At 38.3% G+C, this 19,858-nt stretch overlaps 1 protein-coding gene across 2 annotated transcripts in view; it reads left to right on the top strand.

Moving 5' to 3' along the window:
- The first annotated feature begins 6,930 nt into the window (after window positions 1–6,930).
- The window catches only part of spns2 (SPNS lysolipid transporter 2, sphingosine-1-phosphate), a 75,409-nt gene continuing 62,481 nt past the window's right edge, over window positions 6,931–19,858 (top strand). For both annotated transcript variants that reach the window (XM_081364623.1, XM_081364622.1), the window contains exon 1: window positions 6,931–7,405. In XM_081364623.1, coding sequence (XP_081220749.1) covers window positions 7,174–7,405 — 232 coding nt within the window. In that variant the 5' untranslated portion in view covers window positions 6,931–7,173. The remainder of the gene's footprint in view (window positions 7,406–19,858) is intronic.

The following is a 19,858-nucleotide window of genomic DNA, read 5'->3' as shown; positions in this document are numbered from 1 at the left end:
AAGAAGCCCCAATTTATCATTCAAAACACACTGTGGCTGAAGAAATGATAATGTATTATCATGCCATACAGCTCTGTGGCTCCCCCACACAGGAAGGAAGGCATCAATAGGACGTCTAGATAGGCAAAGGATGTCCATGGAGACAGTATGGAGCCAGAAAGACATTCTTTAATGTCTCTGTTTATTAATTAAATAAGTGGTAAACATTTTTTTTTCTTTTTTTTTCTTTGTTTCCTAAAAACCTAGACAAGAAGAACGTCACAACGTAACACAACCTATTAAACAGCTCTGTGGAATACTTGATTCTGATTGGTTAATTGTGACGTTTATTCACCGTTATTCATGGCAATGCTATACATCAGTCCACTCATCCGAGTAATTGTAACTGGAGCCACTATCATGTCATGCAGAGATATGAAGCTTTAGCATAAGTTCTGCCAGGAAGACTCAATTACTACGTCACTTATTACCTTCACATCTATCCAATCATGTCCTTGCTGTATAAAAGTTTCGCAGAAGCTGATGCAAACAACCTCCATCCTCCCCACCACCACCAGGATGGTCCTGTCCATACCTCCCGGGGGGTCGGCTGCGCCCCTGCCTTCATCTTCAGGCAGGAAATGCAGATCTGTTACCCTCAGATTACGGGGCCTACGCCAAATAACTTTATAAATAATTGCTTGCTGGGCTGTCAATAAATTAATGCTTTGTTTACATCATTCTATCTCCCGAGTCTTTCTGGTAGAACTTGTTTTATACGCAACTGGTGCAACTTCTGTATCAGTTTTCGATCGCAGTGAAAAAGATCTATTATTACTGTAATTAAATATTAATATTACTGTAATATTGTTGCAGCATTCATCTTGTTGTTCGTTTGATTGTTTTATTATTTTTCCTCAGTGGAAGCTTTAAGATAATATACAGCTAAGATTATAAAATAATATTTCATGACCGGCCGCATATTTATTTATTTAGAATCCAATATTAAGTAAAGCTGGAACACTTGGTATACTGCTGATACTTAAATCAACATGTGAACTAAAAGGAACATTTTTCTGTGTGGAAAAGTCAGCAGAGTTATCTACTGCTGTGTCTTGGCTCGTTTCATAATTTAAAACAGCTAACAATGAAGTAAGTAGGGGAATAAATAAAAGTATAATGATTGAGAAAGAGGGAACGCAAGAGAAACGACCAAAGAGATCAAACAGACTAGGAAAACTAGATACTTTTCTGTGATCTCGAGTTTGATCTGCAAACACAGAATCAGAATGAAAAGAATAAACAGCACCAGCTAGAGCAGAGTAAACACGGCCAATGAGAGGAAAAAAACAGAGAGAGAGGATCAAACAAAATAAACATGACATGATGAATAAGTAATAGTAAAAAGTATGAAAACAAAATAGAATTGTTGCCTATGAGGAGGCTGGATCATACGACCATGTAAACTAAAACTTTGTAGTCTTTGCAAAGTCTTGGGTTTAAGAAAACACACTGTGTCTTCATCGCTGTGACCTATTCCTTTTATTCCCCTTTCTGCTAATCAGTCTCCCCCTTCCTCCTCCCCTAGGTTTTATGCACAGCTTTTTTTAGCTGAGTCAGAGGCCATTCACCACTTGGGGCCATAACGCCCTGTGACAGCTAAAAAGCCTAGTCTCCCAGCTGCCAGAATCCTCTTATTCACGGCATCCCTCTCCCTCGCTCTCACCATGGCTACAGTTACCAGAAGCATCATCAGCCAGAGCTGTGCACAAGTCGACCTCGACCCAGCGCTGCAGATGAGCACTAACTATTAACTTTGATCCATTCCATGTTAAAAATATAGTGCTTTTAAATAAAGTGGATTAAGGAATCTGTTCCGACATTATCCTTTAAATGATTGATCTACTGAAGGCCAAATCCCTGTGTTGGAAAAAAATGAAACATGAAGTTGAGTGGTAGGAATTGCTATCAGGGGCCCATTTATCTTCTCACAGCAGTAATTGTGCAATTTAACTTAATGGGGAGAACATTAGGCTCATATCCTTTGAGGCACATTTAAATTTATACTAATACTTATATTAATACTTCACAAGTCAAACTTTTTCCTTTTTTTCATTTTGTCATTATAAATGACCAGAGGCCAGAGACAATAATGGAGCTTTTATGATTTTGATCATGACAGTTCTCAACTACAGCTGTTTTACTGCTAATAATATTAATATCTTGAAATTGAAATGCTGTTGTGCAGATGGTGAAAGGACCTAAATTATGGGAGCTTTGATTGTATATACACTTCCTGTACAATCTCACCATTGTGACACACATTATTTTGTGGTTCTGGCAGATGTAGATAGACACCATCAAAACCTCAAACTGGCTTTGTGCCATTTGGCTTCTTTTTTTTTTTTTTTTTTTTAGTTGATAATTGTTGTGAGGAGCATATCATATTTAATGTATTGATACAAGCATGCAATAATAATTTGATTCACTGTGCAAATTGTAATATTCTGGCCCTCAAATGAACCCTCTGACACTTAAAGGGACAGTTCACCCGAAAATGAAAATTCTATCATCATTTAATCACCCTCAAGTTGTTCCAAACCTGTATGAGTTTCTGATCCTGTAACAGTTGAACCTGTACCTTGAATCTGAACCTGTAACAGTTGATGGACCCCCTTTTTTTTTTCTCCATACTATGGAAGTCAATGGGGTCCATCAACTGCTTGGTTACCCATATTCTTCAAAACATCTTCTTTTGTGTTCAGCAGAAGAAATTCTTTCTTATAATTTTGTATGACTGTATTTATCTGCCATTGTGTTCTTTTTATTTATGACCACATAAAATCAACATGCTGACAAAAGTGGTTAAGCATTTCCTCTCTTTTTTTATTTAGAACACCCAGACAGATAAAAAACACTTTTATTTCAAGATTTTTTATGTATTTGGTGTTTACATTCCATAACTAAAATAAACTGTAGTGGACACCATATGTGCTCAATAGTCCATTCGGTGTTTGTTGTGGAAGTTGGCTATGCAACTGCAATCTTTATTCAGTTATATTAATAATTCATAACAGTTGTAACAAAAGTTACTAGTAGTATGATTTGCTTACCTATAATTTAAATGGTCATTGACTTACATTACAACCCTCAATGTATGGTGTCCTCTACATGTAATTCAAAAAGGGACAAATGGTAATGATTATGCTATTGTTTTGAAGTAAAATACTATTAAGAATATTTTCATTTGAGATTATTGCATTGAGGTATTTTACTCGGCTTTTTATAATCCAGTTTTAACATTCAAACAGTCAAAAAGCTTTGTTTATATACAAGTAAGCTTTGCTTCAACGTTGTTTGTTTAGGAGAGTTAAGTTTACACTGTCACCAGAGTTCATTCTTTTACATTAATTAAAACTATTGTTTTAACCTCTCTCTCTCTCTTCCACATCTTCTCTATCTGTCCTTCCTACTTCTGACAGCTTCCCTATCATAGACCAGCAGGTCATAACACTTCTCCATCTGTCTCTCTTAGTCCCATGTACTCTCAGTGTTGACCTCTTTCTCCATGTCCACATGCCTCCATGTTCTCTCTGTTCTCACTTTTTTTTCTTGACTTGACTTCTTGCCAAAGCAGTTTTTTAATGTATAAATAGCTCTTGCTCTTCATTCAATTCTATTCTATTCTGTTCCATGATCAGTTTTTCCTATCTCTCTCTCTCTCTCTCTCTCTCTCTCTCTCTCTCTCTCTCTCTCTCTCTCTCTCTCTCTCTCTCTCTCTCTCTCTGTTTCATTGATTTCAAAGTCTGCCCATGAGACTTTGTTTGTCTCTGGTCTTGATGAAATCAGTATACAACAGCTTGCTTCTTTCATCTTTATTTTAACAGTGATTCTGTGAATTATTTAATGCATTATATCAAAGAAATGTCTTAAACATGTTTTAAAACACACACACACACACACACACACACACACACACACACACACACACACACACACACACACACACACACACACACACACATGTTTCCCTGTACTCTGAACCATAAGTTAGAAGTTCAGCAAGGAATGTGAAGGAAGATAAATGATATTGTGGAAGTGAAACGGGACTAGCCCCTTTCCCTTCCGTCTATAGTGCTTATCATGTCATTATTTAGGGGACAGGAGTTACGGAGGCTTCCTTTAGTGATAATAAATGATATGAACCACAACAACAAAATACAAAAATACCTACATACTTACACAACTAACCTAAGTGTGTGTTTCTTTGATTTATCAGTCTAGGCATATGCATACTGATACTGATTGCCCATGCAGTGCAGAACCAACAGGAACTCAGGAATAGTGGATGACAAAGGTAACTTTAGGCATTTGGATTGTTTGACTTATCTGTGATCCAGCCTTCGCAAGAGAGCAGCTGATATACAGCAGGAGGCAGATAAAGGATGCTTGGTTACTTATTGCACAGCCTGTGACCAGTACATAGGATGTGAGATTTGCTGGCATGCAGAGCACTCATGAAGGTTGTGACTGAAGATCACAAGGTTATTTAAACTGGCAGTATATTCTGAATAATGATCCAGCGTTACACTGCACCAAGAAAGCATCACAAACATGTATTAAAGTATCACTGAAAAAAAAAATCTTGTTTTAGTCTCATTAGCCCTCTTCCCAGCATGCACTGGGGCATGCATCATTCAACCATTTGGTAGTTGTATTTATTTTTCTTTAGTTTTACACATTTAGTAACTCGTTTTGTGGTGTTATGATTTAAATTTGAATAGAACTTCAAACTTTGAGGAATCTTATATAGGCAATTGATACAATGATGGTAAATTTAAATCACTGCCACTTGGATTAATTTACTTTAAAATAGCAAGTCTTTACTGTCTGAAGTGGAAGTGCAGCATATGACTCCGTTTAGTTTGATTTCTTTTGACAAGTATATACCCTCTGATCTGGGAATTAAGATGAAAAGAAAAATAACAAACGAATAACTTCCTTCTTTGCCGACAATAATTTGTCTAGTATCTTTCAACCTTCTCTCATGAGAATGACCCTTCATAAAAGACTCTTCTGTGATCGAGATAAATCTTAACTCCAGTAAAATCCCCCCTTTTGATATTTCCGACCCTTGGGAAAACTGTTTATTTTAAGGATGGGCATTTTAACAGGGGCTTGACACGTTGCTGTCCTCTAGAGTTTCATAATATTTTACGAATTTCGCGCTGTAAGATACAAGTAATTAGCGCATTAACAAAAGGAGGGGAAAACTACTCAATGACGTGATTTGATCTAATCTTCGCTAATTGATGGGTTTCGGTGAAAAGCGTGCAATAAAATCGAAGAGTGCTCAATAGTACCCTTAATTAATTAATCCCAAACATGTATGGGAAGTAAACTCTCTATTAGCCTACCTTATTCAAATAGCCTACCATCATTTTGCAATGTCAGCTTAACAGCATGTTTCTCAGTAGCCTACATATTTTGCAGAATATTAATTAGTAAATGCAGTAAGTGTAATATACTATGAGGTGAAACAGTGTTCATGATATAATTCGATCAGTGTGGCTGTATAGGTTTTAGATCGTAATAATGAGCTGTCCAGAGTGCTGAAGACCACGATCACTTTCAGATGAGGTGACTTGTGTTACTACTTGAGTTCAGCTGTTTTAACCCATGCAAACCCTTTCATAAGAATTAAGTAAATATTATGTCCTAAATACGTTGTGTAATAAAACATTATATCCTATACTTTGACAGTTAACCGCATTGCGCTCAAGTAACGCGCATTCCATTACAGATGTTTTGTATTGCAAAAGTTTAAAGAGGCCATTTCATGTTTATTATACTTTTTCAGTGTTTAGTTATTTAATATGAATGATCAGTTTCATATCATTTATGTCAGCATCATTACTATAATTTTCATAGATAAGATGTCGAAGCTAGGCTACTACAATTATTTTATATAGCCAATTGCGAATTATATCGCAAGTGATAAACGTGTGAATGTCAATCTGCAATAAAGTTATAAAATAAAGACAGTAAGCACACGTACGTCTCCAAGATGTCTGTTAAAGAGTGGTTCATCTGGAAAGAATCTGCTGTGTAGCCTACAAACATCTTTAAAAAGTCAGTTTTGCATACATTCTAAATCATAAATATCTTAAAGACGTTTTCTAAATGTCTATTTATCATCTGACATGAAATGTCATATTGCAGATAAGCAACCCACCCAAACAACAACAACAATAACAAAAACAAAAACAAAAAAACAACAACAACAACAACACCGTCTTCCAGATGAAAACGCGCACATCAAATAGACGTCTCCAAGATGTACTGTATGTGCTTTCCGGTGTGTCCGTTTGACAGGATACTTGATCCTCCTAACGCATCCTAACGATCCAAAGTCCTCGAGCGGCGTTCTGTTGCTATGGTTACCTTCCTCAGTCGAACGACATTTCTCTATTTGTGAAATTCTCTACAAGTGAGAATGTGCTTAAAATGTTTTTTTTTTTGTTTTGTTTTTTTACCCTTTTGTGAACAATTATAGAATTAAACCTGTTTAATGTACTTTGCAAGATGCCTAACAATTTGTTTTGACATCCTTTGGAGGGCTTAAAGATTAGTAGGGAGGGTCAGACCCCCCAAAGCCCCCCATAATTCGCACTCTGTCTTGAGTCAACCTGATAGGCGACCTGCGTCTAAGTGTAATGTTTCCTTATGGCTCCGTGCTTTCTTTTCATTTACACCAAGTTTCACGTCAGTTGAGTTTATTCGATTAATTGTTTTACAGAGACAAAGCAACTTTGCACGAGCGCCCTGGGTGCGCTGTTCTGTCACTGCTAAAATCTCCTCTCTCACATGAGCATTCCGCGCACACCACTACTGCTCCTTCATTCGCTCGGAGTGGGAGGGGCTTAACGCGCAACCACGCCTCCCTCACACACACACTCACTCACTACAGAGTGAGAGAAAAGCGCTTCCCGAGCGCTCAATCCTGTCACTGTACAGACATGAACCGAGCTCAGCGAACAATAAACAAATCAATGATTTTTATTCTCAGCGATTAACAGGTTTTTTTTTTTTTTTTTTTCATTTTCCGCTCAAAGGTGCAACATTCCGTCATTACCGTCCTGTCTCTGTAGAGAAATCGTTCAATTGGTTGCGCTGGATCTGTCGTGCCAGAAGATGTGCGTGGAGAGCGATGGATGTGAAATCGAGGGGTGCAGCAGTTCGGATGTAGTGCACACGCTGTCTGGAAGCATGAGTCCCACTCTTAAATCCAGCACAGACCTGCATCCCTGCAAACCTGGGCAAAAATTCCGTGCCGCATTACTCCGATGCCGGACTCCGCTCGTTGCCGCCGGGATTCTGAGTTTTGGAAATGTGCTCAATTACATGGACAGATACACCGTAGCAGGTAAACCAGCATTCTCTTGGTAGCTAGATGTTCGTTGTATTAACTAGCTTAGGAGAGCAACAGCAGCGATGGTCACCATTTGTATTGTTTAATGTTTCACTTACAATGTCTCAGTTCAACACACTGGCCAGGAAAATCACATTGTAAACATTAACATAAGTCAAGTGATCATAGGCTCTATCTTGCTGCACACGTGCTGAGTTTTATTGAACGGGTTACAGCTCTTATACTGTGTGATTTAATCAAACCACATCAGATTGGAAAAGGTAGCCAACCCGTCGTTCTATCATGATATTGATCAGCCTAGCCTACTATTGTGATCTTAGATCAATCTAATCTGACTTTATGTCTCGAAAAAGAGACATAATCCAAAATCTCATGACAATGTAAATTTTATGTCATTATGAGTTTTTTTTTTTCATATCAGTGTTAGGCTACACATAGGCTCTCTATAGGCTACTAATAACAATGTGCATAGGCTATAAGCTCCACACATTAATTAGCCTGTGTATGAGGTTAATTAATTTAGCATTGTCTGTAAATTTAAAATGTGATTCAAATCACGTAACGTATTTACCAATTGATGAATAGCCTACAGCTCATGGACACTGCGTCCAATAGCCTACGCTACAAACATTCACAGACCTCATTTAAAGCTGTAGCGCTATAGGCTACTCGAGGATATTACAGTCCAAAGTAATTTAGAGCAAACTTCTCGAGGGACACATCTTATATCCATGGTTTTATAAATAGTAGCCTAACCTCAGTAGCGCCACACACAAGATGCCCTTGAATCAAGTTATTCAGGAATAAAGGCAGAGCGCCGCCGTGGTCTGACACGTTTCCATAGAAACTAGAACAGATTTAATCTACTAGTTTTTCTGTTGTCAAATTTATCATCCCTCAAAAAGTGCGGATTAATTCGTTTTTTGTGTTTTTTTTGTATGGGTAGCCGACTTGGTGATCTGAGGCGACATGTCAGCTGACATTTGCTCCAGCGCACTCTGAGAGGGGTAATTTTCATGAATAACTAATGATAAGCGATTAGAGATTTGGATCAAGGCAAGAGTGCGCTATTAGCTAGGGATTTCTGAAATGCGGGATTTAGTATACAGTAGCCGTCAATAGTGGATACGACTCTTTTAATCCATTTCCCCTCATTGCTTTACTGTGAAGACTACATTACATTTTTTCGTTCTGTTTCTTGACTTGTCGCATTGTGATTTTGATTGATATGATGTAAGTTGCCTACTAAAAAATGTTCATGCACTTCCTTCATTATCAGGTGAAGTTTGTGAAATATATATATATATTTATATATACGCCTATGTAACATAGATATTGCCCTACCAGGAAATAGCCTACTCATTAGCCTACAAACAATTATTAATTGTAAGAAGAAGAAGAAAAACGGTATTTTGACATTATGACGATTCCATAATTGAAATGTGAATGTTGCAGTGTCTGTTCTTTCTGCGCTGAACATCACGTTCCCTCCAGCGCGCGCTTCGCAGATACTTTTGATGGGCGAGATGCTTGAATGGCGCGCATCTGCAGCATGTGCTTTATTGTAATGGGAGGCTGTAGTTATTTAGCAAAGCCCGGGATGCCTCCAGTTGCAGGATCTGCTTTGGCAACATATTCTCTCATCCTTTCATATAGGACTAAACGTAAAAGGTGCGTTATTTTGTCAGATGGTCGCGTGTTACATCACGTTGGCGAACAATTTTAAGACGTCAGTCAGTATTAGGGTGAAGTGTGAGAAGACGTGAATGAAGAAAATTAGACAAGGCAACGTTATCGGCTTATGGCGGTTTTGTAGCGATCGATTGTATACTACAAGGTTCAGCAACATTACATAAGACAGTCGAGCTGTGATAACATTATGAAAAATAGGGGTTTACTTGGGTATAGGGTATCTCATCTAATCTCGCCATCTCTAAAATCATTCTAGTTTCACTCAAAGGTTATCCTGCATAAACAAATTTATCATCCTCTTTCATAGATACAATATCAATGTAAGCTAAATTCCAAGTTTTTCTCAAGTGAGTTAACAAATACACACTTTTGTCTATGAAATAGATTCTTTATCATGTTATAGGCTACAACTGCTCATGTGAAACATTCACAGTTGATCAACCTCTTAACCTCTGAATAGTATAGATGATATACATAGAGAAATGTGTGAGATGATGATTGCAGTGAGATTGCAGAAAAAATGGTCAAATCTCAGGAGTGGAGTTTTGTAAATGTGTTTGGTTTGTGAGTTGCAGCAGCAGACTGGATGTTGTTGAGTTGAGCGCGGATCTCTTTTACACCTCAGTATGCATTATGGGAAGCGTGTGAGGGTGAAGCCCCCTTCATGGGTAAAGAGGAGAGGGTATCTGACGCAGCTATCCTGCAGTGGCGGCGGTCACTCTTTAGTATGTGTGTCTGAGAGAGAGAGAGAGAGAGAGAGAGAGAGAGAGAGAATGATCCACATGGTTAAGAGACCTCCTCACCACTGCTGTTCAATCATTTGTACTGCAGTCAGACTGACACAGGGATCATATTAATGATGTTCAGCAGTGTGTGAGTGCTTGTGGGTTTGTGTGTCGGAGGGAAAATTAGAGATAGTACACCCAAAACAAAGTTCTGTCATTTACTCACCCTCATGTTGTTCCAAACCCGTATGGCTTACTTTCAGTGTAGAACACATAATAATATATTAGAAAAAAAGTCTATTTTACTGTTCACACAATGAAACACAGCAGGGTCCAATGTTGTTTTGACTTTCGAAATTCAAAAAAAGAAAAGAAAAAGAAATGTATGCATGTTTGGAATGACTTGAGAGTGATTAAATGATAACAGCATTTTTTGTTTATGGATAAACTATCCCTGTAAAAGCAAACAGATGCTTTGCCATAATTTAAAAATAAATGCATTAAGCCACGATGCTTTAACATTTGCAGTGGTGTAGTAAAAAAATGGGAACCAGAACTGTGCCCACTTAAGTTTTAGTGCAGCAGTTTACTCTCACACACAATCAAAATGAAATCAAATGTGTATGCAGCAATTGCTTGAGAAAACTGAACAACTTAACATTACATTCTCAGTCAGTGTCTTACATACAAATGAATGCAGTCCGAATGACTATATTCGGGTCTAATAAATACCATCACTGTGAAAACACTTAATTTGAGTTTTTTGCTATTTAATTCATATCCAATTACTGCCAGTTTCACTTTTTACAAGCCCTTCTTCCAGGCTGTGGTTGTCTTGGAATCTTTTGTCATCAACCAAAGTCTCTCATCACTGTTAGCCAGAACCAAATGTTAATTCTCTAAAAAAGCAGCGTGTGTCATTTTGGCCTTGTCGGTCTTATGTTTAACTGATTGATGATATTCTTGTGTGTGAAAGAGAACGGCAAAGCTCTAATTTAGCTGTTTTCTCCACCTAAACAAAACTAGTGGGTGTGCAGTTTTTACAGCAAAGGAGAGACAACCAATCCCTCATGAGGAACCACAAAGCACGATACGAAGAAAACCATGCTAGTGTGTGCATGTGTCCTGAATCTTGGAGAAAAACTTGCTTATCACCTGTGTCGAGTTTGGATTGTGGTTGGGTGTGAGTGTAATATGATCACTATAGGCTCGTGTTGCATATTTTTGGTGGTTGGGCTATCTGCTATAACTCATATCTGGCTAGTCAAAGTCGTAGGAGACTTTATCCTTCTTTATGTTTAGCCCGAGGTGCATTTCTGCAACGTTGGGGCTGATTTGCCCTCGTCTTTCCCTCCCCATTGGCCCATTATAGTTGTCCACTATCTATATCCGTCTCTTTCTGTCTCCAACACAGCCTCCAGTGGGACAGAGAGATCAGATTGATGGGACTGAGGTTGTGAACCATTTGGTTTGATTAAATTTGTGGTTTGGCTGTGATGGCTCAGACCCAGGGAGGCTGGCTGGCAAGAGTCCCTCCAGCAGACAGGCTGAGCTCAACAACAGATTACGGTTAAGACAGGGATTATGAGGCGCGGGGAATACCACAGGGACGTACAGAAGGAGGCCACTTAACATTATTTGATCTAAGATCCTCCGTTGAGCCACCGGCCTGACGCCTGCTCTAATGAAGGCAGTTTGACTGGTAATCTGGATTATGAGGTGCAGCGGATGCTGCAAGGTGCAGTTTTTTCCTAAAGGCATCTGAGGTATGAGAATGTTTAATCTCAAAACAAGTGCTTAATTAAGTGTGTCGGGTAATCCAGCTGCCCGAGGAGCTCCTTGAGGGAAAATGGGTATGTCTGCACATTCAGATATACACAGGCTCACAGTTTATGAGGGGAAGTGGAGACTACAGTACTGTACGTTTTGCTGCATTGCTCTTTTGCACTGGATGGTCCAGTCTAGCTGGCTCAGCTCTAGTTTTGCCTGGACACACTCCTTGGCAGTGCCTTTTGTGAGACATACACACACACACACACACACACACACACACACACACCCCACACACTGTCATTTCCACTTGTGCCCCTTATGGTGTGAGTTGAAGGTGTGATAAGGCCTATCAGTGACAAAACAGTGGGCTGTACTGAAGGAGGTCAGCAGAAGCACGTATCACATGCACTGCACATACAGTAATGACACTTTGTGTGCAGCGTATATGCTAATAAATGTTTATCTTTATTTATTTGTTTGATAGAATTACAATTTGTTTTTAATTAATTTAATTTAAACAGTAGTCGGCCTGACTAATCGCTCATAAGGAAGCCGTTTTAATTTAATAGGAATTGACGCAATCCGGAATTTCGTGTGAGGGCGAAAGATTTCCCCAAACAGATTTTGCAAGGGGTTTACAATTCCTCTCTGTGGGCTTTGTTAGCTGAAAACTTTTGATAAGGTTTACCTTTATAGCCACAGTCAAGTCACAGTAGAATGTTAGCCAAACAAAAGAAGGCAAATGTGACAGGAAAAAGTGTTTATTTGTGAAGGAGCTTATATATATATATATATATATATATATATATATATATATATATATATATATATATATATATATATATATACAGTATGTAGGTAAGTATCACAGCAGTGCATTTTAAATATAGCCTACTTGCAGCAAATTGGATGTCTGTGTTCAAAATAAAACTTTGAGGTTGGCTCAATCACTTTAGGCTTGGCAGTCGTCTCTCTTCCTTTCTCTCACTTGTTTTACTGTGTTCGTATTAAAGGACTTTCAACAACAAAAACATGAAAGTAATGAAAAACTCTCAGTAATTGAGTTTATAAGCTTGTCTCGCTCTTCTGAAACCCTCATGAAGAACAAATGGCTTCCATTTCTCCCAAAGTTGATTTCCATATGCACTGTAATTGTTCACCGTAGAAGCAGTTATAGCTGTTGTGTTTACTTCTGATGTCTGTCTCAAACCTGAAATATAAATCCATTAAAGTAAACTTGTTAAAAGACGATTGCAAGTTTAGCTCTTAATGCTGAAGTGTATTGTTAAAGGCACAGAGTATTTAATATGCTCCTTAACCGTGCAGTGCAATATACAGTACATTAGTGTTTGAGATACGATTGGCATACTTAAATGTACTCAGGGTGTTTGCTTTTAATTGAACAAATTTTGACCTCATATCAAAGTTCTCTCATATTCAGATCCCTTCTTGGCATGTGTGTGTGTATTTGTGGGGTTGTATTTTGCTGATGTACAGTATGTGCTGCCTGTGATAGCAGTGGCCAGAATTAGACAGCAGCCTTTCTTCCTCCTTTCAACAGTGCTTTTCATGTGGTCACGGCATTTATTACACAAGCACTAAAAGCCATTTCTGTGTCAGCCTCTACTTCCCTAAAGACAGCTTGGCTCCTTAAGCCTGATCTGGACCTAAAAGTCAGGCAAGAAAGTGAGTGAAAAGAACTTCCAACGTTCATGTTATATTGTTTATTTTCATTCATCTGCCTCAGCTGTTTCCTTATAAAGAACACACAACCATGATCGCCTATCTGACCCCAACAATAAGGTCAGTTTATAATATATATAGACACGAGTGGTGTTCAGCGGGACAAATTCTCATCTTGCTCCGGAGAGGCTGTATTGGGCGAAGCAGCCTGGTGACTCTCAAAATAAACACTGACACAATCATGTCCGCTAACAGCCTCTGAGAATCGAGATGCGATTTGTTCGGTTTATTTTTTAACGGGCTTGTCTTTCATTTGGCCCATGTGATGTTCATTTAATGTAGCGTGGACGATCCAAACAAGGCACAGCGCTTGTTATGTTTTTCCACCAGAGAGACGGCTGACGTGCTTGTTTAAATGGCATTGACCCTGTTAATATAATTGGTGGCCCATATTTAGCTCATTGCATGTCCAAACAGATGCGTACTATGTGTGGGTGTTTGTCTGTTTAAAAAAGGGGATTCAATGTGATTCTCAGCCTCAACATGTGTCTTTTTGATCGAGTGTGTCCAAGGGATTAAGGGCGGAGAGTTTGACAGACAGCTGTAGAGGAGGGTGGAGGAAGCGGGGGGAGGGGTGCCTGAGGGGGGAGCGCACCTGTGAGATTAGAAGTCTCAGGTATGTCACTGTGTATTAGACCAAGATCATTCAGAATGTATTAATATGAGTGTGGGAGATATCCTTTGGCTGGACCTCTGACCCACAATGACAAATGGCCAAACAGGGACAGAAAGTAAACAACATGAACATATAGCTGAAGCTTTTATCTAATGCTGTAATCATTTTTGTTACAAGAGCCTGCATAATTTGCCATTGTTTTACAGTAAAAGTGCATGCAATTATTTTATAATTATGAAATTAATTATAAAAAATGTATCATGGTTGCCACAAAATTATTAAGGAGCGCAACTGTTTTCAACAATGATAATAAGAAATGCTCCTTGAGCACCAAATCAGCATATTACAATGATTTCTAAAGGATCATGTGACTCTGAAGACTGGAGTAATGCTGAAAATTCAGATTTGACGAACAGATTGCATTTGATGAGAAGTTTTTTTTTTCCTTATATTTTTAACGGTAGTAAACTGTACCACCAAATCTAATATAAATATAAATTGACAAATGTTTATGTTTTTACATACTGTAGCATTTTTCATTCGTTTTTTTTTTAATTTTTAAAGCGAACACAAAACCCTGTCCTCCATATATCTACACACAGAGAGGGGCAAACCCAGTGACACTGACATTAATGTTTCTGGATGCAACATAACAGTGACTAAATCATTCTGAAAGCATCGCAAATCCCCATAGGTGCTAGCTACAGCATAACTGAGATATCAGATGATGAATGACTTTTCCTAAAATCATGTATGATTGAAGTAGTTGTTCTAGTTATATGAGGGTGGATAATATTCATGGATTAGGCTGATAATCTTTTCTGTTTTTAGATAAGACTTCTGAGTAAATATTGACCAAATAAAATCAAAAAGAAAGGTCAGTAGGGTAAACTACTCCACTGAAGCTTAGCTTTGTCCATAAAGTAAGCCTTCGGAAGCACTTTATATTGCCAGGACAGATATTTAAACTGCACTTTACTGCAAATATTTGCTTATTACTTATTAAGGAGGAAAATATGTCATCTTTCCATCTATTCAATTGTCATAAAGAGCAAATAGTCAGCCACTGTTATATAACATATTTCCCAGATTGCAGCCTAAGTGTGTATGTGTGACACAGTGTGCCACAGTGTCAGTGTCTGTAGGTAAATCAGGGTTTAGACCTCTGTCTCTCTGTCTGGTTTGTGATATCTCTATTAATGCAGGGATGAAAGTACAGGCCTACTGAAATATCATCTCATCAAGCCAGTATTTGCAGCATTTTTTCCAAAGCTTGCAATTAAGCATATCTATCTTATGTTGTATGTGTATACCTGTGTAATTGTGTGCCATCTATTTATACTTGAGAACATATGGCTTGGATTGTCACCCTGACACATTACATGGCAAAAACACTTTCACCTCTGCGTGAAATCTTGCCCTGGTGTTTCAGTGTGTGTGATGTGTAGATGCCCAGAGTATATAGGCTCAGGAAAGCACAGAGAAACAGGCTGTGTTTTCTCAAATCATTAGGGTGACTGTCACATGTCAGCGTCCTACCCTGTACCTGTTTAAATTCCAGTGATTCTTTAAATAGACTCATTCATTTCTCAGAGCCATTCACCAGTGCTAAAACTAACCCCTTGTATACTGTGGAGACAAGAATGCCTTTATGTATGCTGTACAGTACGCGGGGATAGACTGGCGATAGGAAACCCCGGGGCTTGCTGCCACTTGCTGTATGATGCATATTTGAAGACCTTAGTTTCCTTTAAGGATTAATTTGGCATTCTTACCAGGTTAGCACAATAGTTTGAGTTATTTAGCCACACCAGAACATAATAATTACCTACAACTAACGCCTAAAATACCCGTGTATGTGTGTGTGTGAGGTGTGTGTCTCCACCTCACTGCTGTGGAATGTGGAGGTAGAGCTGGAATTCCAGTGATGGCGTTGTTTTGTTTTCCCACAGTTACCTCCGATCTATAGTTACCAGTCACCAGCCCATGACACAGAAAGGTGCTTGTCAAAACAAAATCAATACAAAGCATCTAGATTTAAACTGCTTAAAACACTTCTTTATGGCTCTCATACCCTTTTCTCTTGGGTTTCTGTGGTGAAACATTTTTGGTGGTCCATTTTTTATTTGCCTGCAGGATAAAATTTAAAGACATACTGTATCTTGAAAGTGTCCTGCACTGCTCTGCATTAAACCATACCAGGAAGAAATGAGATTTATCTCTAATTCATGAAGGAGAAAGTGAGATGGATTACTGTGCTGGAGACTCTCAGCTGTTCTCAATGAGAGTGGATGAAAATAGTGCTTTGCATAGCAAGAAAATGGATGTAATAAAAGACACTGGGACAGATAAAAATGACTAGGAGGTCTGTGTGTGATTGCATGGGTGTGTATCTGTGTATTGATTGCATAGAATAGAGGTTTCTGGGGATACAGTCAATTACAGACTATAGACTTTGAATACATGCCACATGTGGATCTCTTGTAGGTATTGATTTCAAGAAACCCAGTTCTGATGCTTTCTATGTGTTCATCACAGGGTTATGTGACATTCAGAATTGAATTGAGAATGCCTTTTATATTCTAGTTCAGTTACTAGATAGATAGATAGATAGATAGATAGATAGATAGATAGATAGATAGATAGATAGATAGATAGATAGATAGATAGATAGATAGATAGATAGATAGATAGATAGATAGATAGATAGATAGATAGATAGATAGATAGATAGATAGATAGATAGATAGATAGATAGATAGCTTTCCTACCATATATCACTTTATAGTTATTAGTGTCCTCTGTAGGGCTCTCTAAGGTTATGAATGCTCTATCTCTTCTGAATCCACTTTTGACCCTTTGGTATTAAGTTGGATGAAGAATCTTAGCAAGTAGCAAAGAGTCATATTTTCTTTAAAGTATAGCTATAACTGGTCTGTACAGCATAAATCAAAAGAGAAAACCGTGAAACATTTATGTGTGTAGTTTTCACTCAATTGGTCATTATAATGGCTGAAAATGTATTTTTTTCCCCACACACACATTTCTCCTACTCATCACCCTCAGCTGTCAGTTGTCTGAAGCCCATGGCCACTCACACAGAGCAGTATGGCTACAGCCTAATGCTAAATTGAGCTTGAAAGACCAGCTCTCAACATAGGCTTTTTCAGACCAAAGCGTGCTGAAATGCCCCATCCAATTTAGCTCTCTCTTTTTCTCCCTCGTCCTCTTTTCTCTCCAGTTTTCATTTACTCAGTCTCGTGACACCTCTTGACTCTCTTCTCTCTGGTAGCTTTCACTCTAGGTTGCTCAACACTGTCTATTAGTACATTGAGAATAGCTTGGCTCGCTGTGCCGTTTGAAGCTTAATTGATTGAGCTCTTCCTTAGACATTTTCTGAATCAAAGAGCTTCAAAGATGTTTCACCCAAAGACGGTGAGGTGTTTTTTTTGTGTGTCTATCCACAATTAATGGACACAAACTTTAAAAATCAATAAGAACTATGTTTTGGATTAGCATGCTGCTTTAAATAAAAAAAAATGTTCATTGGTTAATAGATTCAGTTTACCATCTCAACATGTTTGTCAGAGTGATATGGGCTAATTAATGATGTTTCACCATAGGTTTACACTTTGAATGGGATCAGCAGTAATTAAGAAAGATAATCAAGCACTTCAGCACTTTTATTCAGGACTAATTATTATTCACAGAATCGGGCACTGTTGACACCCCCCTGGGTGAGACCCACCCCACTCCTACACAGCTCTTAGAGAACAAAGAGAAGAAAAGGAGAATAAGCAAAGAGGCATAGCGAGTGAGAAAAGCCAAATTAAATCTCGTTACAGGCAAAAAACAAAAAGCCCTCATAATTACAGTAATCCCTTTCTGTGTTATGTAAAAATAGAAAATAAAATAAAACAAAGCATCAGGATTAGGCTACAAATGAAGCTTGTCTAACGTCAGTCAGCAAAACATTAAGTCAGTTAATGGCTTTACGTCATCAGATGATGTTGGTCTTAGTGAATGTACTGTTCAAAGCATACAGTTTGGGCTCAGTATGATTTTTTTATGTTTTTGAAAGAAGTCTCTTTGGTCACTGAGGCTTCATTTATTTATTAAAAATAGTAAAATTGTAATATTGTAAAATATTATTAGAACTTAAAATAGCTGTTTTCTATTTTAATACGTTTAAAATGTAATTTATTTCTGCAATGGTAAAGCTTAATTTTCAGCAGCCATTACTCCAGTCTTCATTCACGTGATCCCTCAAGAAATATTTCTTGTTCTTCAATGTTGAAAACAGTTGAGTGCTTCTCAATATTTTTGTGGAAACCATGAAAGCATTTGATGAATAAAGGTTAAAAAATAGACATTTTTGTAGCATTATAAATTTCTTTACTGTCACTCACTTTTGAACAATTGTATGCATTCTTGCTGAATAAGTATTAATAAAAGAGATAAGAAAATCTAACTGACCCCAAACTGTTAATTAGTAGTGTATATGCTGGTGTACTCCTAACACATTTGAAGAGTACAGTATTTTTACTTAATACCACTTGCAAATTACTAGCAAATAGCAAATAATATTCATGGTGGTTAATAAAAATCACCTTCCCAAATCTAGATTCACTTGGAAATACGTCAACACAGGAAAGAAAACTGCTCGTTTTTTTTTTTATTAGAATCTGAGAGAAGGGAAGGTAATTGAAGCTTCTGGTTGGCAGTTAACAATAGCATCCAACAGGATGGTATCAGAGGCTGTTTAATAAGGGTGGCCGTAATTGCACTCCAGCATCCGCCAACAGCGTTCTGTCCTGCTAAATGTGATCCACAAATTTGCTCATTTAATGAAACAAGCAGCTCATTTAAAACCTCTGTGTGAAATATCCTCTATATAAATGTATAGTGAACATTACTGCCAATGTTTACTGTTGCTAAACATCTTTACTCATGTCTCTAAGTGTCTGTCTTTGATGTTTAAACTGGAAAACCACTCTAGTTCTGTACCAGTGTGTAAGGAGTAAGTCTACTGATATTTATCTTCTACCATACATTCACAGACCAGACAGTGATGTTGAGTATCTAAGGGAGAATCGGGCAGCCTGGGGATTTTTCTGCGCTCCATTGCATTCTGACCACTGCACAGCTATATGTCTGACACATGGGCTCACACTCCAGAGGATAATTCTCTTATGAATTATTAATGGCCAAATACTAGGCTGTTTCTGCATAGCATCTCTGGACGAGCAATATTTTTATGCAATATTTAAAAGCAAGTGATGCAGTCTAGAATATCTGTGTTTTGGTGAAGAAGCCTTGCAGTGCACAGTTTATTTACACTCTCCAGGCAAGTATTTGGGTACACAGGGAATTTTTCTGGGGTTATTAGATACATTTTCTGTGGATTTGCGATTGCATATTCATACATCATTCCATTTTTTATGCACACACACACACACACACCTTAAAACCAGTCTCAGATCAGCAGTGCAGTGTACACCATGATACTCTGACAGGCAGTGCTGGCAGCCTGCCTGAGGGTGAGGCAGTATTGAGGAAATACTGGCATAAAACAGTGAGGGAATTCCAAAACACCCACACCCGCAAACGCCCGCTAAAACACCCCCCCTGCTCCTCTGACATCTGCATTGTGTTTATACGGACTGTGTGGTGGTTAAAAGGCTGAGTGGAAAAAGCATCCATTGCTTTGCGGGATATCGATGGACCCGGCGGTCAGGAGCTCGCCAAGAAAAGACGAGCATATTTGTGGTCAGCTCTTACCCTGCCACTGCACTCTCAAAGGTTTGGCTCAGTGTAAGAGGGCAGACATTTTGCAGAGAAGCTGGGAAGGGTTAACATGGGAACAGTCTTTTTCTCGCTTTCGCACATGTGTAACTT

This window comes from Scardinius erythrophthalmus (genome assembly GCF_964197995.2).
Source record: "Scardinius erythrophthalmus genome assembly, chromosome: 5".
Lineage (NCBI taxonomy): Eukaryota > Metazoa > Chordata > Actinopteri > Cypriniformes > Leuciscidae > Scardinius > Scardinius erythrophthalmus.
The sequence above is the reverse complement of the archived record's forward strand: the minus strand, read 5'-3'. Positions and strand labels throughout refer to the sequence as shown.